Source organism: Malus domestica, chromosome 03, assembly GCF_042453785.1.
Source record: "Malus domestica chromosome 03, GDT2T_hap1".
Taxonomy (NCBI): domain Eukaryota; kingdom Viridiplantae; phylum Streptophyta; class Magnoliopsida; order Rosales; family Rosaceae; genus Malus; species Malus domestica.
In genome coordinates, this window is record NC_091663.1 from 13,694,622 (window position 1) to 13,718,926 (window position 24,305).

At 38.8% G+C, this 24,305-nt stretch overlaps 1 protein-coding gene across 1 annotated transcript; it reads left to right on the top strand.

Moving 5' to 3' along the window:
* Positions 1-1,097: 1,097 nt before the first annotated feature.
* LOC103424172 (histone deacetylase 9) lies at positions 1,098-17,065 on the top strand. Its single transcript, XM_070819011.1, is given in 13 exon segments — positions 1,098-1,235; positions 1,384-1,496; positions 1,603-1,720; positions 3,339-3,413; positions 3,491-3,720; positions 4,583-4,717; positions 4,808-4,916; positions 5,094-5,143; positions 5,227-5,317; positions 6,595-6,665; positions 10,791-10,895; positions 11,699-11,765; positions 16,851-17,065. Coding segments are annotated over 13 exon segments (1,287 nt in total). The 5' UTR covers positions 1,098-1,198; the 3' UTR covers positions 16,937-17,065.
* Positions 17,066-24,305: the final 7,240 nt, after the last annotated feature.

Genomic DNA, 24,305 nt, shown 5'->3' on the forward strand with positions numbered 1-24,305 from the left:
CCAATCTTCAGTTCAAGCATGGCCACAGATAGCAAAGAACCTACAACAAAGTGAAAGAAGCGCGTGGAAATCCACAAGCAACACAACAATCCAAGGCAGACAACAAAGAGAAGGTGATGGTATTTGGAACATCCGACCCAGTGGAAGCACTAGATCAGAACTCATCGACTTGACAAGCCGCAAAATGTGGCAAAACTTGACTAAAGATCAGAAATTAGAGCAAGGAAGAGGAGATAATGAGAAAAGAGTAAATTGAACCAGGAAGCAGGGGAAAAAGCAATGAAAGGGATAAGAGAGGAGACAAAGGCAAAAACAAAAGAACACCCACCGATCCCAGCAGCAACTAGGATCGGCGGCAACGAACTTGAACACGATTGAGAATCACTCACACGAAAGGGTGAGAATCGCCCCTCAAGGAGAGAAAGGTTGAGAATCACCCTCAAAGAGAGGGAAGGTCTCTCATAGGGAGAGAAAATTCCAGAATTTTTTAAGTGTGAACATTACTCTCAAATATTTGGAGTAATTCTAAATCGGTCCAAACATTTAAAAATATTTCAATAGTTACGTACCATTCAAAAATTGAACATGTATTAGACCATCAATGTTAAGTGATGACCTTAATAATTATCATAGTAAATTTTCACTCCTTTTAAGCTTAAACAAATTTAGAGTTTGACTTCACCCAGAGGTTGTGAATTTAAAACTATATAAATGACTTGTTAGTGAAAATAAACTTAAGTATTTGTTTAGCCCGTCACTTAACATAATAGCGTCATCAATTAACGGTAGTTACTCATCGGTTTACGTCGATGATCTAATGAGCATCCAATTTTTAAAACACCAGGTAGGTATTTGAATGTTAAAAAGATCGGGGAAATTAAGTGTAAATATCAAAATTTTTTACTTGCAAATGAAAAGGAATATCATTAAACTTGACGGAAAGGAGAAGAACTTAATCTCACAATGAACTAGTAATAATGTAGTTCAAACCGTAATACTTAACTGACTGCAGTTATTCGTATTTAACTAAATAAAAAATATAAGCCAGGAAAAAAAATTCCTAAACCGGGTAGTTATCCAATACTAGAATAAAAAAAGAGCATTTTCACCTTCTCCCCCTCTTTCTTCCTTCGAGCTCTGGCGCAACCTCACTAGCTACCTCTGCCCGGTGCTTCCTCATCCGGTTTCTGCTGAAAAAATGCGTTTAAAGGATAAAATCGCCTATTTTTACGACGGTACACTCTCTCTCTCTCCTCCTCCTATCCTAACCCCTTACTCCAACAAATCTCTCTCTCTCTCTCTCTCTCTTAATCCCTTTTGGATTTTCTAGGATTGTGGAAAATTTGAGAAATTTAGTTTGACAACAACAATGGGTATCTGCAGGGGATGTGGGTAGCGTCTACTTTGGGCCGAACCACCCCATGAAACCGCACCGGCTATGTATGACCCATCATCTCGTCCTCTCCTACGATCTCCACAAAAAGATGGAAATTTATGTAAGTATCCAATACTTGTAAGTTTGTTCAATTTTTTGTGTCATTGGGTGTGCAAGTGTCGACTTCAAGCATTAATCTTTGTGTTGTTTATTCTGGTGTTCCCCAGCGGCCGCATAAGGCGTATCCGGTGGAGCTTGCGCAATTCCATTCAGCTGACCATGTTGAGTTTCTGCACAGGATTACGCCCGACACCCAGCACTTGTTCTCGAATGAAATGGCAAGATGTATGACTGTTTGTGGCATTGCTGTGTGTATATTGTTAATTTGTGCTTTTATATAGTACATTGGTTGTTCTTTGTTATGAGCCTGAACATAGAACAGTTGGTTAAGATATGCTGGCATAGGTGTGATAGAAATTTTATCACGAGAAAGTGGTGTTCACTGCACTTACAGAATACTAAAAGAAAGAAATCATGATCAACTAGCTAAGGTAGGGATTTTCGGAACTTCCTGATAGGCATGGCTGAGCAGAAGTGGTTAGAGTCAAGATTAATAGGTGCCCTTTGACTGTATTTCTTTTTTCTGGCATGCTAAGTTTTACTTTTTAATAAGTCATTGAGCTACAATATTAAGTTCTGCATCATTTTAAAACTTTTAGGGTGCGTTTGTTGCACCTCCTTAACTAGGACTAGCTTAGGTAGAACTACCGTCCCATATTTGGTGAGGTAAGGATTAACAATTAATGAGCTTAGCTTGGGATCGCTCCGACTCCAGACCTCCTTAACTGGTCTTACACAGTCCCGTGTGGAAGTGGAGAATTAGCTTGGACTACCAAAACCCATATCCCTTCCCTGTCTGCAATTTCACCGTGTTGTATGTTCGTCAGTTCCACGGCATCATTCCCTGCCCCACCCTGATTGAGACACTGCAGCACCAAAAATTCCGATAAAAATGTTCATGATGAATATGTCAAGAAATTCGGACAAAAAATTCCATCAGGATTAGTCACTCCCCACCCCTTTTCATCATTGGACGCCGTCAAGAAATTCCAATCAAAAAATTCAAAGCTCTTGTTGAAGCTCTCCCCTGGTAGCTTGACAACTTTGTCCTATTTCTGATGGGTGAGTGGGTTGGTGGGATGGCCGAAAAAGCAATTCCCATATGAAGATTGAGGACGATGATCAACTATTTCAGAACAAATTGTCAAATTCCCATCCGGGTTTTGCCAATTTTGGAGAGAGGATAGAGATGGTGGTGTTGTACTGGATGTGAGGTTCTTTATTTATTTAGTTTTTAAGTTTTTAGATTTTCATTTTTAAAGCAACAAGTGTGAATTGAAAATGATAAAAAAATTAATTTGGGCCCCAAAATATTCAGTCTATAGCCTAGTTTGGCACTGAACCAAACACTTCACTAACTTATCCTACTTAGTCCAAGCCAAGCTAGTCTAGCTTAGCTCCTAAAGCTAGTCCAGTCCAAGATAGTCCGGGGCACAAACGCACCCTTAGAGCTTAGTGGTTACTTTTTCTGTTAGTAAATGCTGTAACTCATTTAAATGTGAACCAGAATATTAAAAAAAAAAAGTTTTGTGTGGTGTTAATTAATGGTCAATGTTAATCAGTTTAATTTGAAGAAATTTTATTTGTTAGCATTGACTGCCACAATTAGGTTCTTGGAGTCGCTATTGCAAAATGGTTGTCAGAGTTTTCTTAGGTTTTTTCTGTTATTGAGGACGAACAAAAAAGAACATAAAATTTCACTCACTCTTCTCTTTGAGTACCACTCTTTAGCTTTCTGCATGAGTAGTTCAAACCTCTAACTTGGTTTACTGCAGTCCCTGTAATCTCTCTTTCCAATGTGCTCATGTGGTTTACTGATTCTTTTTGTTTATCTTTATGCCAGATAATCTTGGAGAAGATTGCCCTGTATTTGATAACTTATTTGAATTTTGTCAAATTTATGCTGGCGGAACAATAGGTAATTCTAGTTATCTGATGGCGGAAGTGTGGGTTGCAACTATTCTACCCTATCCGTTGATTGAACTTTTCTTGCAGATGCTGCACGTAGGTTGAACAATAAACTTTGTGATATTGCTATCAATTGGGCTGGTGGACTACACCATGCCAAAAAGTGTGAGGCATCCGGATTTTGTTACAGCAATGACTTGGTCTTGGGGATCTTGGAGCTTCTAAAACGTCATGCCCGAGTATTGTATATTGACATAGATGTGCATCACGGTGATGGTGTAGAAGAAGCTTTCTATTTTACTGATAGGTACATAGCTGTTCTTATAATGAATTTGGTTAAGGAATAGGATTATTGAATTACATGTAAATAAATGAAACTTACCTTACTGTTTGCAAAATTAGCTCAGGCGTTTATGAACATTTTGGTTGTGTTTGATATAAGCAAAATGATGATGCTATTTGTAAAAATTTTTAACTTGCTAAATATTTGGTTGTGTTCAAAAGGGTGTTGATCATAAGAGTTGGAATTGTTGCTTGAGAAGATAACTTTGCATTCATGTATGTAATAAACTTATAGATGAATAGAATTAAAGTTTTAACATGCTATTTTATGGATATAGTATTTCGAAATTTGGTCTAGTAATGAATTATTGAATTGTTGTACAGCTTAACTAGTTCTCTGTTCAGAAAATATGTGATTCTATCATTCTAGCAATTTAGATTTTACCGATGTTAACTAACTAATGCATACACCATGATTTATACAGTTTCTTACTCAGTTTCTGATGTTTTCCTTTTTTATGGTTACCTATATGTCATTTACTAACTAGGAATTGTATGCGATATAGCTATATATTTTCTTCTTGTTAATCAATTAGAATGCATGAGTTAATTTGTTGCGGTGTTCATTTCTGAGTTAACACGGGGAATTACTTACGTGATCAGCTGCAAGCACGAAATTGAAAGATACACACACACAAGGAACAAACATTTGTGCACACACAAAGGCATGTGAATTTGTGCACACACAAGGAACAAGCATAATAACTAGTTGACATGCTTGCTGCTTTGGACAATGTTTTTGTTTGGTTTGCCTTCATTTATTTGATAATCTGGCATGAAATTTTTATGTTATAAAACCTGGAAATGTTGTATGTCCCTTTGCTAGTCTTCAGTAAGTTGAAATTGGAATTTTATATATTAATATCATTCGTTTTGCAGGAAGTAGGAGAAAGAAAAGGCAAGTTTTATGCCATCAATGTCCCACTAAAAGATGGAATTGATGACACTAGCTTCAGTAGACTTTTCAACACTGTAGGTTCAATTAAAAGCCAGATTCTTACCTTTGGTTTTGGCTTCATGTTGTTAAGTGTAAAACCTTACTTGTAAATTTAAATTTTGTAGATTATTTCTAAGGTTGTTGAGACATATCTACCAGGCGCGATAGTTCTCCAGTGTGGAGCAGATTCTCTTGCTGGAGACCGTTTGGGCTGCTTCAATCTCTCCATTGATGGTGCATATCTTATTGTAATTGAAGCACTTTTTTCTCCTCTTCTGTATTGTCATTAAATCACATCATCCTTGTTTTTTCTTTGATTGATTATTAATGGTCTCAAGCTAGCTGGTGCTTTTGGTGGTTGTTTATATGTTATGGTAAAGTTTACTCTGTCGTGACATTTGCTTCATACAGGCCATGCCGAATGTGTTAAGTTTGTGAAGAAATTTAATATACCCTTACTGGTATGCTCTTTAACCGATTGAACCTTGGCCACCTTTCATCAATGTCGTATATCTAGTGTACGGAGAATGTTTTCTGTCTGAAGGTTACAGGAGGTGGGGGATACACGAAAGAGAATGTTGCTCGGTGTTGGAGTGTTGAAACTGGGGTTCTTCTTGATTCAGAACTTCCCAATGGTACTTTTATCAAATAACTCTTCATTTTAAACTTTGTGTAGTGGAAACAGGAACTTTATTAAAATGAGGTAGGTCGTCGTACCCAGTGCACAAGGCTCCCGCTTTACGCAGGGTCTGGGAGAGGTGAATGTCGGCTAGCCTTACCCAAGTCCAGTCCAGGGAGGATAACCATGCTGATATGATCTTGGTTTGATAAAGGAATGCCGAAGATCTTATCGGTCAATGTGTTTTATATAGACTTTGAATGATATATCTTTTTCTTCCCTCCTTTTTGGGGGTTGCAGGAAGGAGGTATCATAATTGACGATGATTATTTTATAGTTACATTCTTTAAGTTTGTAAAATTTCTAATGTTTCTGTAGATGTATTCATACACACCTGGAAAGGATACCAAATAACTTTTGAAAGCACTCTTATACCCATAATACTGACAAAATCCTCACTCTGAGATTTAAGAAAACTTTTGATATCTAATTTGAAACTGTAATGATATCTTGAGATTCATCTCCATGGAGAATTGCTGAGACTTGTTTATCCTCTTTCCTATCTATTTTCATTTGCTTCCAAGAAGGTTTTTTCAGAATGTGAGACGGCATTCACGATGTTTATCTTGATTTTGATAAGGATTGTGCTAGAATAAATCAATACATTTTATGATTCAGTGATAGTTTTTGTTGTGTCCATGTTTTATATTTCAGTTCTCTTATTAAGATCATGTGTTATAATTTTAGTTCTGTTGGGTTGATATGCAGCTTTATATGTGTCTTGTCTTTTCTAACTGTCATGGCATTGGAGGGTTGAATGACCTATGCCATGCTGATTCCTGTGAGCATATCTTCTCACTAACCCGCAGTGGCCTGCATGCATGATTGCTCGCAAGTAAATTCTTATAATTAGTAGTTTAATTGTTGGAGGTATTTGATTAATATGTTGCATTAGTTTGGGTAATTAGCAATGGGCATGGCATGGAAGTTTCTCATACCTGCGTGCATTTCTATTTGCTGGTTAGCAATGACCTGCATGCACTTTTCTTTCTCCTTATTTTTGCTACCTTCTTGTTGGTCTCAGACTTGGGTTCTGATTTCTTTTTTCCTGGCTGCCATTGTTAGATTTTTAATTGTCTTGTGTAAGGTGCATACATGGCTGTTATTGTTGCGTCTGCAACCCCACTTATCATTTGAGCGTTCTTAAATCATTTTAGTTCAGATTACTTTTCTATGCATGTGGGAGTCCGTTCCAGCATGGTTTTACTCTGAATATGAATATCTTATTTGCAGAGATCCCAGATAATGAGTATATCAAGTATTTTTCTCCAGACTGCTTGTTGAGGATTCCAAGTGGGCATATAGTATGGCATTAAAGTTTATCTAATTTTGCCTTTACATTATTCAGAAAGTTGGACTTTGTTTTTTTTAACCAATTCGATTGCCACAACTGATGTTGGTAGTCTGTAGTAGGTGGATATTAAAATGCTTCAAATTCGTCATTACTAGTTTTTCAATTTTCAGTAATTCTTCTACAACAACAACAACAACAACAAAGCCTTTTCCCACTAAGTGGGGTCGGCTATATGAATCCTAGAACGCCATTGCGCTCGGTTTTGTGTCATGTCCTCCATTAGATCCAAGTACTTTAAGTCTTTTCTTAGGGTCTCTTCCAAAGTTTTCCTAGGTCTTCCTCTACCCCTTCGGCCTTGAACCTCTGTCCCGTGGTCACATCTTCGAACCGGAGCGTCAGTAGGCCTTCTTTGCACATGTCCAAACCACCGTAACCGATTTTCTCTCATCTTTCCTTCAATTTCGGCTACTCCTACTTTACCTCGGATATCCTCATTCCTAATCTTATCCTTTCTTGTGTGCCCACACATCCAACGAAGCATCCTCATCTCCACTACACCTATGTGTTGATGCTTCACCGCCCAACATTTTATGCCATACAGCATTGCCGGCCTTATTGTCGTCCTATAAAATTTTCCGTTGAGCTTCAATGGCCTACGACGGTCACACAACACGCCGGATGCACTTTTCCACTTCATCCATCCAGCTTGTATTCTATGGGTGAGATCTCCATCAAATTCTCCGTTCTTTTGCAAGATAGATCCTAGGTAGCGAAAACGATCGCTTTTTGGTATTTCCTGATCTCCGATCCTCACCCCTAACTCATTTTGGCCTCCGTTTGCACTGAACTTGCACTCCATATATTCTGTCTTTGATCGGCTTAGGCGAAGACCTTTAGATTCCAACATTTCTCTCCAAAGGTTAAGCTTCGTGTTTACCCCTTCCTGCGTTTCATCTATCAACACTATATCGTTTGCGAAAAGCATACACCAAAGAATATCATCTTAAATATTAAGTTTGTAATCTTCGCTAGATTGCTCCGGTCATTAGTGTGGATAAGTATGTAAATGGATAGAGACAGGAAGCAAACACAAGATGTACGTGGTTCACCTAGATTGGCTACGTCCACGGAGTAAAGGAGTTCTCATTAATTGTGAAGGGTTTACACAGTATATAGGTTCAAGCTCTTCTTTAGTGAGTACAAGTGAATGATTTAGTACAAATGACATTAGGAAATATTGTGGAAGAATGATCTCGTAATCACGAAACTTTTAAGTACCGAAGTGTGGTATCGTCTTCACTTGCCTTATCTGTCTCATAGGTAGATGTGGCATCTTCTTTGGAAGTACTTTTCCTCCCTCCAGGGGTGGTATCTTTAATTGGTGGAGATGCACAAGGTAATGTATCAATTTCACTTGACGCTTACTTGTAGTTTCAGGCTTGGTCAAGCGCGATACAAACCATGTAGTAGAAGTCCCCCAAGTCGCCGAGCTAGGGGATCTGTTGAAAGAGGTGACAGACAAGGTAAGCAATCAGAGCTCCAAGCAATCAGTCACAGATCAGAAGTTTTCCGGCTGATTGTTATCCTTCTCCTTATCTTGCAGGTAGCATGAAGGATAAAGAGAAGAAAAGGAGAAAAGGTGATGTGAGATACTTTTGCTTTTGAAGAAGTAACTTTCCACAGGCTTATTCTTGAACTGGGTTGGAGGGTTTTCTTGTTTTCGCCAGAGTATAAGGCCAACTGAAGAATTTGAGGGTCAAAACAAGTCCATCAAATCTAGAGTACGTTCGACCCTGCTGATATGAGATACTTTTGCTGTTGACAAAGTAGTGGATGTATCGGCACGTGTTCTGTTGCGCCTGTCTCCACATGCTTCCTTGTATCCTTCTCACTTGCCCTATTTATTCCTCAGGCAGATGTGGTATCTTATCGGGAAGCATAAGATGTTGAAGATGAGTACTCGAGAGCAATGGGGTTCCAGGCAGTCAGTTCCGGACTGGAAGCTTGATTCCAAGTGCTGATTGATTGCTCTTTTTCTCCTTGTCTTACAGGTAAGAACGAGGCCAAAGGAAAAGATAGGAAAAAAGCATGATATGAGATACTCTTGCTTTTAACCCTGATGATATGAGATATTCTTGCTCTGGTGTAGCTTGTTTGCAGAGGTATTCTCGGGGGGAAAGAAAGCTGAGTATTTCAAGAAGCTTCGTTGGAAGTGCCCTCTCAGATATGAGGAAGGGTTAAGCATTTTTGCAGGTCTGCCTGTCCGTTGAGGATGGAGGTCGACATATATAGGAGTCTCCCTAACAAGGAGTAATACTATTCTTTTACCCTGCTTGGTCATAGCACGGTAGTGGGAGCTGCCAGCTTCACGTGTTTTAACTCTGTCATAGCACTTTGAAAAAATGGTCTGTGGTATTTGGAAAGCTGATGTTACGTGTGAAGATTACAGACAAGCTTTATCCAAGGAGATCTGGCTCTCGAAGTTGAGAAAGCGGTGTGAGGATTACAGACAAGCTTTATCTAAGGGGCTCTCGAAGTTGAGAAAGCGGTGCCTCTTCGGTTTTCGAACAAGCAATCCTGTCGGGGATCTGTCTCTCGAGATTCGGAGAACGGTGCCTCTTCGATTTTTGAGAAAGCAATCATGCTAGGACTCTGGCTCTCGAGATTCGGAGAGCGGTGTCTCGTTGCTTTTTGAGAAAGTAATCATGTTGGGAGTCTGACTCTCGAGATTCGGAGGACGGTGCCTCTTCGATCTTGAAGCAAGCAATCTTGTTGGGAGTTTGTTTTCTCGAATGTGAGTAAAGGTTAGGCCTGTTTGCTAGTCTACCTTGCCACGGAGCACAGAGGTTGACACACAAGAACTTTCCAATTATCCAGCAGTGGTCCTGTTCCTTTACCCTTGTGGGTAATAATATGGTAGCTAGACCTTCAAAATTTATGTGTCTAAACTTTGTTAGTGCTGTTTCTTACCGTTGGGGATTCTGTGATGAAGAATGATATGACCGCTGCGGTGGTGGCTAGGAACCTTCTCACTCCCAAAGATAACAGACTACTTTCCAAATGGTCTGATGAGTTGGCTGTTAAGGATTCTCTGGCTCTCAGTGTTCAGTGTGCAGGTTCTGTGTCTAATATGGCCCAACGCCTATTTGCTCGAACCCGCCAAGTTGAATCATTGGCGGCTGAAGTGATGAGTCTCAAACAGGAGATTAGAGGGCTCAAGCATGAGAATAAACAGTTGCACCGGCTCGCACATGACTATGCTACAAACATGAAGAGGAAGCTTGACCAGATGAAGGAATCTGATGGTCAGATTTTACATGATCATCAGAGGTTTGTGGGTTTGTTCCAAAGGCATTTATTGCCTTCATCTTCTGGGGCTGTACCGCGTAATGAAGCTCTAAAGATCAACCTCTGATGCCTCCTCCTTCTAGGGTGCTGTCCAGTACTGAGGCTCCGAATGATCCCCCTCCGGTGCCTTCTCTTTTTAGGGCTCTGCTGAGACTTCTCCTAAGCAACCTTTGTGAAGGCTTCCTCTTGTTTGTTTATTTTGACGTGTATATGTACATATTTGTAACTTCTTAGAGATATCAATAAATAAGCTTTGTTTCATTTCAACGTATTGTGTTAAATACACCAAAGCCTTCTTCACTAAGTTCTTTGAATTTTTCTTTTGTTGAAGCTTGTATGTTGAAGCTTTGTGAGTGGAGCATGTAGGTTGAGGTAGTGTTCCCTTAATTTCCCGAGTGGGGAAAACTTCTCGATTGGAGACTTGAAAAATCCAAGTCACTGAGTCGGGTCGGCTATATGAATCTTAGAACGCCATTGTGCTCGATCCTGTGTCATGTCCTCCGTTAGATCCAAGTACTCTAAGTCTTTTCTTAGAGTCTCTTCCAAAGTTTTCCTAGGTCTTCCTCTACCCCTTCGGCCCTGAGCCTCTATCCCATAGTCGCATCTTCTAACCGGAGCGTCAGTAGGCCTTCTTTGCACATGTCCAAACCACCGTAACCGATTTTCTCTCAGTTTTCCTTCAATTTCGGCTACTTCTACTTTACCTCGGATATCCTCATTCCTAGTCTTATCCTTTCAGTAATTCTTCTAAAAAGCCTAAATCTGTTTCTTTCTTTTGGGTATGCAGGAGAACCTAAATAGTAAATCGTATCTTAGCACAATTAAAATACAAGTCTTGGAAAATCTGGGTTGCATCCAACATGCTCCTAGTGTACAGATGCAAAAGAGGTAAGCAATCAAGTAGCTGCCAATGCAGGTATCTAGCATTTGACACATAAAATAAATAGGAATTCACCTTGTTTAGATTAACAGTATAGCAACATAATATGTTAGACTTTTATACCATTCCTCCTACTTTACTGCATGCAAATTATTAATCTTGACTTACTGAAAGAATTATGCTCTTATATAATGTGGTTCGCTCGTTACAAGTACCATGAAGAACGAAATAAATAGGATTGTCTAGGCTTGAGTGACAGATCCACGAATCAGGGAGGTCTGCTAGGTCTATTGATTTGTCATTGTTTTTACCATCTCTAGATTAGAAAATGGCCAGAATATCATACTAAGATTGCATTCATGATATAAGTTGTCATGCCCTGAGACGTGCTCTACAGATTAGTAGGATACTCAAAGAAAAGTGATTCCAATGAGTCTCCCAGATGACCCACATTGATCCAACACAACCGGTATGAGACTCGGTGTGCACTTTCACACCAAATAGGTCTCCATTAGGGCCGATAATCAAATCTCTAACATCCTATTCATAAATCAGACTTTTTTAGATGGCAGGCAGTGTCCCTGAGTCCGCACGATGGTATAGGCTGATTCTAATACCATTTATCATGATTCAACGATACATTTTCCGCATTGACTTAATATTTGAAATGGCTAGTAACTGATAAGACTTCTCGAAATGCTTTTTACACACTTAGGTCAATCAATGCAATCGTTGTAGGACCGAACACATGCACAGACACCCATATCCAAGTATATAGCATAAGTTGACTTGAATCAATGTGTTGCCTACTGCAGGTTCCACCTGATTTCTATATTCCCGACTTTGATGAAGATGAGCAGAATCCTGATGAACGTCTGGATCGTGAGTAAAATTCCTTGAATCCTTATGCACCAGCATGGATGTGTTAGAAATCAAGGATCTGTGAAGAAAACAAAATTCTAGAGAGAGTTTAGACAGAAAGAGAATCTAGAGAGAGACTGAGGTTGTTGAAGAATAAATCTCATTAATTTCACACTCAGTACAGGTTGTATGTTATACATAAATACTCAGTAATGCTGACTAAGCATTCTAATACAACAAACTCTAACAAACCAAAACTTAACAACTAAGCTAAGTATCTAGGTATTAATCTGATACATTGTGTTCATGATTAGTAGATAGTCCTGCAGTATCCTTAACACACCCCCTCAAGCTGAAGGGAGGAGAACAAACTGAAAGCTTGTGACTGAGAGTAGCAAAACGAGATGCAGATAAGGACTTAGTAAAAATATCAGCAATCTGAAGGAGAGTAGGAACATGATGAATGCTGATATGCCCTTGAAGAACTTTTTCGCGGATGTAATGGTAATCAATCTCGACATGCTTTGTTCGAGCATGAAAAACAGGGTTCTTAGCTAATGCAATAGCACTTTGATTATCACAAAAAATCACAGGAATGCGAAGAAGAGGAAAAGAGAAGTCCTGCAAAATTTTACACACCCAAGTGATCTCAGCAGCAGTATGGGCTAAAGATCGATATTCTGCTTCAGTAGACGAACGTGCCACAGTGGTTTGCTTCTTGGCACTCCAAGAGATCAGATTTGGACCCAAGAAAACACAATAGCCACTAGTAGAGCGGCGGTCAACGGGACAACCTGCCCAATCAGCATCAGACCAAGCTGTGAGAAACTGAGTGCCAGGTTTAAACCATAAACCGAAGTCAACAGTACCCTTGAGATAGCGTAAGATCCGCTTGACAGCCTGGAGATGAATGGTACGAGGAGCATGCATGTGTTGGCACACTTGATTCACTGCAAAAGCCAAATCAGGGCGAGTCCATGTCAAGTACTGAAGAGCACCAACAGTTGATCGATAAAAAGCAGGATCGGAAAGAATGGTGCCAGAATGATCCAACTTGTCGGAACTCACTGGAGTAGAACAAGGTTTGACACCAAGCATATCGGTCTTCTTAAGCAAGTCCAAAGCATATTTGGATTAATGAAGAAAAAGACCAGTAGAGGATCGGTGAACCTCAATGCCAAGGAAATAATGAATATCTCCCAAATCTTTGACAGGAAACAAAGATTGCAACTTCGAAATGATGGAGTGGCAGACAGTAGGCGAACTCCCAGTGATGATAATATCATCCACATAAACCAGTATAAAGGTAATAGTAGAGTCTTTCTTGATAAAAAGACTAGTATCAGATGAGGAAGAAATAAATCCCAATGAGAGAATAGCACCATAGAATGCTTCATACCAGGCTCGGGGAGCCTGTTTGAGACCATAGAGTGATCTTTGCAGTTTACAAACGTGATGCGGATTGGCCGGATCAATAAAACCAGGTGGTTGCACCATGTACACAGCCTCTTTGAGGGAACCATGAAGGAAGGCATTACTCACATCCAACTGGTGAATAAACCAATCATAGGTAATTGCAATAGAGAGGAGAAGACGAATTGTAGTAGGTTTAGCTACAGGACTAAAAGTCTCAGAGAAATCAAGACCTTCTTGTTGATGAAATCCCTTGGCCACAAGCCGAGCTTTGTAGCGCTCTATAGAACCATCAGCTTTATGTTTGAGTTTGAACACCCATTTGCAGCCTACCAAATTATATTGAGGATCAGGAGGAACGAGAACCCAAGTACCAGTGGACTGGAGAGCTTGATACTCAGCCTGCATTGCTGCCAACCAGTTTGCATTCTTAGAAGCTTGCAGGTAGGTGGTTGGAGTAGGAGGAATAACAGTAAGGGAATCAACCGTGGGAGGAAGAGGATGTTTAGTTGCAGTGAACACTTTAGGCTTGTGGATGCCGGCCTTAGCCCTTGTAACCATGGTATGAGTATTAACTGGAATAGAAGGTGCAGGAGGTGGAGCAATGGATGCAGATTCTGGAGAAAGAGCAATGGAGATAGAGTCTGGAGATTGAGCAAGGGATACAGGTTCTGTAGGGGCTGGAGAAGAAGAAGTAGGAACGGGTAAAGGTGTGGAAGGAGGAACTGGTATAGTAAAGGAAAAAGAAGGAGCGGATGGGGGAGGAGAGGATAAAGAAGAAGTAGTAGGAGAAGCAGGGAGATGCTTAAAAGGGAAGGAAGATTCATCAAAGACAACATGTCGGGAAATGTACAGCTTGTTGGTAACTGGATCGAGGCATCGGTAACCACTGTGATTCAAACTGTAGCCCAAAAATACACAGAGCTTGCTTTTTGTGTCCAGTTTGTGAGAACTATAAGGTTGCAACCAAGGGTAACAAGCACAACCAAAGGTCTTCAAGGTGTGATACTTAGGTGCAGCCTTGAACAATAACTCCCAGGGACATGAGGAAGACTGAGAAGGTAGACGATTGATGAGATACACAGCAGTTTGAAAAGCTTCTACCCAAAACCTGGATGGCAAACCACTGTGAGATAACAAAGTCCGACCCATCTCAACAATATGCCTGTGTTTCCTTTCGGCACAACCATTCTGCTGAGGAGTGTGAGGACAACTCAACTGGTGGATAATACCCTGAGTATTAAGAAATCCTTGTAAAACAGAATTGAGAAACTCACCCCCTGAATCAGAACGCAAGCACTGGATCGTACTGTCAAACCAATTCTGAACTTTCAAAACAAAAGTTTTAAGAACAGAACAAACATCAGACTTGAAGTGCAAAGGATAGAACCAACTATATTTGGTGAAATCATCAACCAAAACAAGATAGTATTTATAGCCAGTACATGAAAGAGTGGGAGAAGGACCCCATACATCAGCATGAATGATATGAAACGGCCTAGTGGATGTACAAGATACAACTGAAAATGGAAGCCTAGAAGCTTTCCCAAATTGACAATCAGAACAAAAAGACTGTTTATGTACTGAACCAGCAACAGGCAGGTGACTTTTATTAACAATCTTATTTAAAACAACACTAGAAGGATGTCCAAGCCTTCTGTGCCAGATATTGATATCAGCTTGAGCAATCATAAGAGCATGAGGAGAAATAGCAATCCAAGATATGCCATTAGATGCATTCCAATAGAAAGGATAGAGACCTCCTTCACCGGGGCCCTGGAAAAGCATCCTCCCAGTGCGCAGGTCCTTGACATAGAATCCAAATGGATCAAATGTCAGAGAACACCAATTATCATGAACAAATCGATATACGGAGAGCAAGTTATGAGATGCTTGAGGAACTAAAAGAACATCATGTAGTTTAAACACAGCATTAGCAGTTCGAATAAAAGCAGATCCAGTGTGAGAAATGCAGAGACCTTTACCATCACCAACAAACAGTTGATCAGTACCAGTGTATGGAATGGCGGAGTTGAGAGAAGCAGGGTCAGGAGTCACATGATGGGAAGCACCACTATCAGTAAGCCAGTAGCTTGGAGAAGGGGAACCAGTCATGGCAGACATACCGACAGGAGGATTAGTGAAACCTGGAGATTGCTGAGAAGCAAATTGAGAAAGACGGCCACAAGAAAGAGCACCATGACCATACTGATTACACAACTGACAAGGAAGAGATCGGCCAGAGGAAAAATATGAGGAACTCGCTTGATAGTGATTAGGAATAAAACCAGAGGATGAAGAGCGATTCGGAATTGGAGCAGGACCAAGAACACCACCAAAATTGCGATTAGGACCAAAATTTCGATTAGGACCAAAGTTACGAGGCTGATTAGAACGATTCCGATTCTGAAACTTTCCTCTAGAATTGCCTCGAAAAGAATTGGAGCCAGATGAATGGTGTTGTGCTGTATAAGCATGAAAAGGTGCTGAGGAGGAAGAAGAGGATCGAGTCTTACGCTTCTGGAGCGAGATTTCTTTACTGAGAAGAAGTCCGTGAAGTTCATCAGTAGTCACATCTTCAGATCGCGTCTCAATGGAATCAACAAATGATTCATACTCATTAGGCAAGCCAGAAAGAATATAGGCTACAAGATCCTTCTCAGAGATCGGCTCACCAGCAGCAGCCAGTTTATCGGAGATTTCTTTGATGGAGTTGAAGTAGTCGGTCAGCGAAGAGTCACCTTTCTGAATAGTCTGGATCTTGGAGCGAAGACTATGCACATGAGTGCGTGAAGCACCAGCAAAACGACGCTCAAGAGACTGCCAAAGAGATCGCGAATCCGCCATCCCAATCGTCAACGGAAGAAGATCCTCAGCAAGGGTAGAGTTGATCCAAATCGTCAGAATCTGATCACGTTCACACCAAAGTTCATGAGCAGGATTGAGAATCTAAGATCCAGAAGAATCACGAACAAATTCCGGTGGACATAGATCATCGCCATTAACGAGACCTAGAAGCTTGAATCGTTTCAGAACAGGAAGAAACAAGCTACGCCAGGTAATATAATTCTGACGATTGAGTTTAATCGGAATCATGCCAGCAACATTCTGAACCGTAATCGATCCAATCGAAGGATGAAGCTGATTAGACACCTCGCCATGAGATGTAGGACCAGAAGAAGGAGAATAAGATGTAGTCGCCATGAAAGCAGCAAACAATTCGCAGAAAAAGAAAGAGAGAAAGATCTGTTTGGGAAGTAAGAAAATGCACACAAACGGAAGGAGAGAAAAAAAAAATCGAAGTCGTTAGACAGCGGCGAATGATACCATGTTAGAAATCAAGGATCTGTGAAGAAAACAAAATTCTAGAGAGAGTTTAGACAGAAAGAGAATCTAGAGAGAGACTGAGGTTGTTGAAGAATAAATCTCATTAATTTCACACTCAGTACAGGTTGTATGTTATACATAAATACTCAGTAATGCTGACTAAGCATTCTAATACAACAAACTCTAACAAACCAAAACTTAACAACTAAGCTAAGTATCTAGGTATTAATCTGATACATTGTGTTCATGATTAGTAGAGAGTCCTGCAGTATCCTTAACAGGATGCACTGTACTCCTTAGGACTAAAAATATGTTGATTTGCATTTGGCTAATGACACTTCTTAATTTTATGAATTATTCTCCCAGAGCACACTCAAGACAAGCACATTCAGCGCGACGACGAATATTACGAAGGAGACAACGATAACGATCACAACATGGAAGATATGTAAACTTAGCACAAATACCGTGTATTTTTTGGGTATATGCTATTCAGTACGGGAATATTTAACTAGGTACTAAATTATGTTAAGTTGATCAAGGAACAAGAAGGAATTTGCAAATATGCCTGTTCATATTGGTCTTAGTATGTTGCAAATGGTTTTCTTACCAGCAGTAATTTTATTTGACTTTGAAGACAAAAGTTCGATTATTTTAATTGCCAATAATTAAAAGGATTAGTTACAATACTTACATGTATTTAATATAATCCGACTGTCAACATGGTAATTGTATTGAATATATATATATATATATATATATATTTTGATAAAAAAATATATGTAATTATTTTAGTCAAATTCATAAGTCATTTGATTTGTTTCTAATCGGAAGCGATGCAAATGGTTGAAAGTACAATCCATCCATGAGTCGGGGAGTCCAAACTAGGGATGGGCAAATACCCATTGGTTATGGATAATCGCGGTTATCCGCTCATTTAAATTAAACGGTTATCCATAACCGTTTAGATAAATAAACGGTTATGGATATAACCGTTTACCTACGAAATTTAAATGGACGGTTATGTATATTAACCGCGGTTATAAATGAGTAACCGTTTAGCTATTTATTTTATATATGTAAAACTAACACAAACCATGTTCTCGATTCAATAATACTTAGCACCCAATAAATTAGCAAGGAATTCATCAGTCATTCTCTCAATAACACTGCTACAGGAATGATGATTCTCATCATCAAGGAATTCGCCAAATTAATTTAAATTCCTTGCGAGTAACCATGAAATTGATAGAAATGTTTTGATAGAAATGTCTTCTAAACAATTTTTGTAACCCAATAATACTTAGCAAATATTATATTTACCTTCATTGGTAACAGTTAAAAATATCATTCGTAAACTATTATTTCAAATATTGGAATGGTATAAGAACTTAAAAAATTAAAATACGGAAATGAATGATGAATGTACCTATAACGATGTTTAATTGTAAAAAAAAAATTATGACAATTTTTTTTTTAAATTTTCAAGTTATTAAAAAAAACATGTAGACGGGTAAAAAAGGGGTAATGGTAAAAAGAAAAGAAAAGATAAACGGGGTTAAAAAGGGTAAATGAATAAACAGGTATTAAATGGTTACGGTTACGGGTATTAAAAGGTTACGGTTAAATGGGTATGCGGTTATGGGTATGGTTAACCATTTATAAACGGTTATGGGTATGGGTATAACCGTTTGGGCAATTACCCAATGGGTAAACGGTTATGCGGATATGAGCATAAACAGTTATGGATAAATAACCGTGATTATCCGGCCGCCATAACCGTTGCCCATCCCTAATCTCAACATCCATCCAAATTGAAAGACTTGGACTCCTAACCATATTGCGAACCAAATAAATGTAGGCTTGTTGTGTAGGTAAACCATATAAATGTAAGCATTAATTAAGTTGTAATTTAAACTTTTGGGTGGTTGTGTTTTTGTGTGCAAGTACATAAAAACTAAGAAGTAATGTTAGAGATCTCAAAATTTTAAATCAAATTTGCAAACCAAATGATGCGTCACCAATAAGAAATAAACATGCTAATCAACGCTTAAGTAATATAGGCATCCATTTTACAATTAACGTGCTCTAACATAAAAATAATTTTTTTAACAAATGATATTATCTACACTAAAAGGGTGGGTAAGTGGGCTAAGCTTCATAATGGACTAACAATAATGTGATTCAAATTCGTCTTTGGTGAGAACCGAACCTAAAACCTCTCACTTACAAATACCACTAAACCATAGTACTAAGTGTCAACATAAAAATCATTTTGGGTGCAGAAGATTTGATCTCATGCTATTGTAATAGTTGTCCATGGTAGCATTAAAACATAGATATGGATTCTTTAATTTTTAAGAGAAAATCATATTTTATAAATTAAATAAAGTAACAATAAAGTAAAACTTCATTATTAAAGAATTTAAAAAGATAGTTTCTCTAGCATTACATTTTTTTGTTTTTTTTTTTTTTGAGCAGTTTGGCCATTCGGTTCTTAGGTGGCTGTAGTATTTAATTAAGCACTATATAGTGGTGAATGTATAAATGTTGTACCATAGTTTCTCTCAATATATTAAAAAAGGGAATTGTTATTAGCACTCCAAAAATCTCATTTTACACTCCTCATAAGTGTATTTTTCTTCCTAATTATGGAAAGTTTGGAGTGTCAAATGAGATTTTTAGACTGCTAATAACAATTCTCTTAAAAAAATTATATTGTTAAATCATATTTTATAAAACACATGATATGACCGTTATGGAGTATTTATCAAATATAACCAAAAATTAACTCTTAATTTCAAAAATGTCACTTTTTATAAAAACTTTCAAATATATCCAAAATTTCACTTAAATAGACACAAATAGCCTCAAATTTAACAATTAAATAAATTAAAGGCTTTTTAGCTACTATCGCCTCAAGCTCCAATCCAACTTCACCTTCACTTCTACATTCCACCACCACAACCCTATCCCCTTCGACCCCCTCATCACCGACATTGAGCGTCACTGCAGTTACCGTAAGTGGGAGCAGCAAAATTTCAATCATGCCTTCAACGTCTTTTTTCTTACTAATATCATTTTTAGTTTTAAATATAAAATTAGTTTTTAAAGTTAATCCACATGTCATTATATGATCGTATTTGTGAGATCCACGTGGTGCCACATAATCACACTAACAGAGCAATTGGCAGATTTTTCATGAAAAAACTAAAATAATCACGATGGACAAATTCAAAGAAAGATTAAAATGATTTATGATAGACAAATTCAAGAACACTACTATTGATTATCATTAATTGTTAAGAACCAGATTAAAAAGTTATATCAATGTCACGAATCATTTTGGCTAAAAAGCCTTTAATTTATTTGATTGTTAAATTTGATGGTATTTGTGTCTATTTAGGTGGAATTTTGGATATATTTGAAAGATTTTATAAAAATGTGACATTTTTGAAATTAAGAGTTAATTTTTTGCTATATTTGGTAAATACTCACCGTTATGGTTGATTTTTTTCTTAATTTCCCAATAAGAAATCCAATCACCATGCAATTAATGGTTGATTTTTTTTTATTCAAACTACTCATTTAGGGACTTAAAGGAATATTTTTTGTGTTCCTAAAAGAATATTGCTTCCAATGGAAGAGTCCCTATAATATAATTCCTTAAATTTGAGGTTTTTTACGATTGTGTCATAATTTGATTAGTTGCAAATTTTTTGTTTACGTTAACTTTCTTTTAATTAGATTAACATTACTTTGTTGTAAAATATTTTTGTGAACATTTTGATAAAAAAAAAAAATTCAAATTCTGATACCAATTTTTTATTTTTTATTTATTTATTTTTCACAAAAATTGTAACTAGAATGGCTATATTATTGGATTATATCAAGCCTACGACATGGCTCCATTGTTGGATTATGTCATGATCATCTATTTTTGGTCCATATAAGATTTCAACTTTTTGCAACAATTGGATGTGGCACATCCCGGTCCGGACCCCCACCACATCCCGGGCTTGATTCCACCGTAACACGATATTATCCACTTTGGGCCCCGACCACGCCCTCATGATTTTGTTTCTGGGAACTCACACGAGAACTTCCAAGTGGGTCAACCATCATGGGATTGTTCTCGCGCGAACTCGCTTAACTTCGGAGTTCTGATGGAACTCGAAGCCAGTGAGCTCCCAAAAGGCCTCATGCTAGGTAGAGATGAGAATATACATATAAAGCTTACAGGTTCCACATCCTTGAGCGATGTGGGATGTTACAATCCACCCCCTTAAGGGCCCGACGTTCTCGTCGGCACACTTCCGGCCAAGGATTGGCTTTGATACCAAATTGTCACATCCCCGCCCAGGCCCCCACCATATCCTGGGCTTGACTTCGCTGTAGCACGATATTGTCCGCTTTGGGCCCCGACCATGCCTATCACATCCCGGGCTTGATTCCACCGTAGCACGATATTGTCCGCTTTTGGCCCCGACCACGCCCTCACGGTTTTGTTTCTAGGAACTCACATGAGAACTTCCAAATGGGTCAACCATCATGAGATTGTTCTCGCGCGAACTCGCTTAACTTCGGAGTTCTGATGGAACCCGAAGCCAGTGAGCTCCCAAAAGGTGATGCGAAATATATAAGCACACAAATTAAACCCTCTTTGGGATTAGGAGGGATTGCTAAATCACTTGAAAACTAACTCAAAAACGTAAAAATAAAGTGTAAAACACTAAACTAGACTCAAAGAATGCAAAACTAAACTCTAAAACACTAAAACAAACCAAAAGACTCAAAACAGCACATAAACACTCAAAACTGCCTTAAAAACACAATCTGGGCAGTTTTGAACACAAAACACAAATTTGGACGAAAATAGGTTATAACTTGACTCAAGACACTTAAAAACACAAACTAAATTGATTTCTAACTAATCTAACACTTCAAAATAAATGAGGATTTGATTTTGACGAAATTGAAAACAAAACAGAAACTTTGTAAACTAAACAGATTTTAAAACGAATTTGATTAAAGTGAATGGATGGAAAGCTGGCTAAGGAGTTATTCTCCACACATGTCACACTTGCATACGAAACAATTTCCAATTGCTTTTCAATAGATTATGAATTCTCAACGCCCCAGATTAACCGTGAATTGCACTAATTAACCTTCAGATTTTCCTAAAGTTATTGAATTTGATGATTGCATACAACAACCCAAAGCATTCCCCACAAGTTCCCTACATGAATTGCATAATAGAGATACAAGCAAGAATCATTAAGTTCTATGAAAACCATAAGCATTGACAAGGCACTTGTTACTATGAATTGCATGAAACTTATGCCAAGAATTTACTTAACACGATTGTGATCAACAACCTTTACTACTTGTGAATATAAGTTCATAACGATTAGGTGAAAATCCCTTATATCCTAGCATTAGATTTATGCATGAAAATTAAGAGTGCACTCTCAACCAACACACACAAATCAGTTTTAATTCATGTAGATAAGCAAATTGAATTCACAACTTATGAAACGCAATTGAAAGTAATCAAATCATATAGCAAGCATGAACATGGTTTCGAATCCCCCCTAGCCAAGGGGGGTTTAGTTCCTCATACGCACAAAGCAAAGATAAATAAATTTAAACATTGAAATCCAAAAAAAGAAAACACCTAGACGCTCCAACGATCCAATCTTGAACAGCAAGCACGTCCAAAGTTCTCCTTCTCCTTCCTTGCTGCGGCACAAGACTTGGGGACAGGTTTTGGGTGGTATTTATATGGGGGAATGGATATAGAATGGTGTGGTAGTGGTTATGATTGATGGTTGGTGCGGCAAGGGTGTTTAAGGGCAGGAATTATGGAGTATGGTGGTGGAAAGCTGCGGCAAAGAGCAATGGATGATTTCTGGCATGAATTGATGTATATGGGAGGTGGTATTTCGGCCAAGGGGTTAACATGAGTATATATAGGCACTTAAAACCCTAGGGAAATCAGATATGGACTTGAATAACCCAAATCCACAAGGAAAAAGGCTTAGAAATCAGAATCCACAAGGGAAAAGGTCCACAAGGTGCGGCAGGTTTGGATAGGGTAAGATAAGGCTTCTAGAAAGCCTTGCAAGGCAAGGAAAAGGGTTCTAGAAAGGGATAGGTGCGGCAAGGATTAGGGGAAAGAGGATAGGGCTTCTAGAAGCCCAAAACCAAGAGGAAATAGGACCTAACCCACGACAAGGATAAGGAAATGTTCTAGAACCTTTCTTTGTGTCTTTCAATGCTGAGGAACCTTCTAATGTTGCTGAAACTTAAGGCCATTTAGGTTTAGGAAAGATTAACCCAAAATAGCAACTTTTAGGCTTAACTTTCCTACTTCAAGTAGGTAACCTTGTTTGAGTAGGAATCTTCATTCTTCTAGGAATCCATCTTCAACTAGGAATCCCTCGTTGATTAGGAATCCTTCTTCAATTAGGACTCCTTCTTAGACTAGGAATCCTTCTTGGACTAGGAATCCTCAAATCTTCAATTTCGTCCAGACCTTTTGTTCCAAGCATGTGCTATTCAATCCAAGCTCACTTTTGCTCCCAAAAGCTCCAATTTGCATTGTTTTGTATAATATGCCCTTAAAACCTGAAAACACATGAAAATAGCTTAAAAGACTACTTTAACTAAGAAAACATAACGAAAATGCATAAGAACTAGCTAACTAAGGCGCATAAATATGCTCCTATCAAAAGGCCTTATGCTAGGTAGAGATGAGAATATACATATAAAGCTTATAGGATCCACATCCCTGAGCGACGTGGGATGTTACAATCCGCCCCCCTCAGGGCCCGACGTCTTCGTCGGCACACTTCTGGCCAAGGATTAGCTTTGATACCAAATTGTCACATCCCCGCCCAGGCCCCCACCATATCTCGGGCTTGACTCCGCTGTAGCACGATATTGTCCTCTTTGGGCCCTAACCACGCCAAGGTTCTAAAAGTCGCTAGGCGCTAGTCGGGCGGCGAGCTGGGGCCTAGGCGGCTAGGCGGGCGCCTAGTCGGACTAGGCGGATTTAAGTAAATCTATCATATTTCATGTAAATAAGTGTCTGCTTCTACTTGAAATATATATAATTACATCATAAACTACAAAATAGAATGCATATATATCATGAAGTATTGGAACATAATGAAAACATGTGAAATAAGGATATAATGTTTGTTCATTCAAGTATGCAACAAGTCTCTTACAATTTATTGGAAAAAAACAAAATGCAAAATGAAAGATATGTATTTTCTGTCTAAGTGAGTTGCAACCTAGGCGGGTCTAGGTAGGTGCCTAGGTGGTCTAGGAGGTGGGCTGGGGTCTAGCGCCGGCCTAGCGCCTAGGCGGCGCTAGACGGGGATTTTTAGAACAGTGAACCACGCCCTCACGGTTTTGTTTCTGGGAACTCACATGAGAACTTCCCAGTGGGTCACCCATCATGGGATTGCTCTCGCGCAAACTCACTTAACTTCGGAGTTTCGATGAAACTCGAAGCCAGTGAGCTTCCAAAAGGACTCATGTTAGGTAGAGATGAGAATATACATATAAGGCTTACATGATCCACACCCCTGGGCGATGTGGGATGTTACAAAATTGACACACCCCGACCCAAATCGATGAGTGCTGGCCGTCACGTGAAGGTGATGTAGCCATGTGTGCGGTGCAGAAGTGATAGTGATATGAAAGTGTGAGTAAACAAAACCAAACTAACTAAAATACACTATACTAATATATAAGTGCGAGTGGAGTTATTTAGGTATAGTTACATTTATTCAGAGCATAGGTAACCTA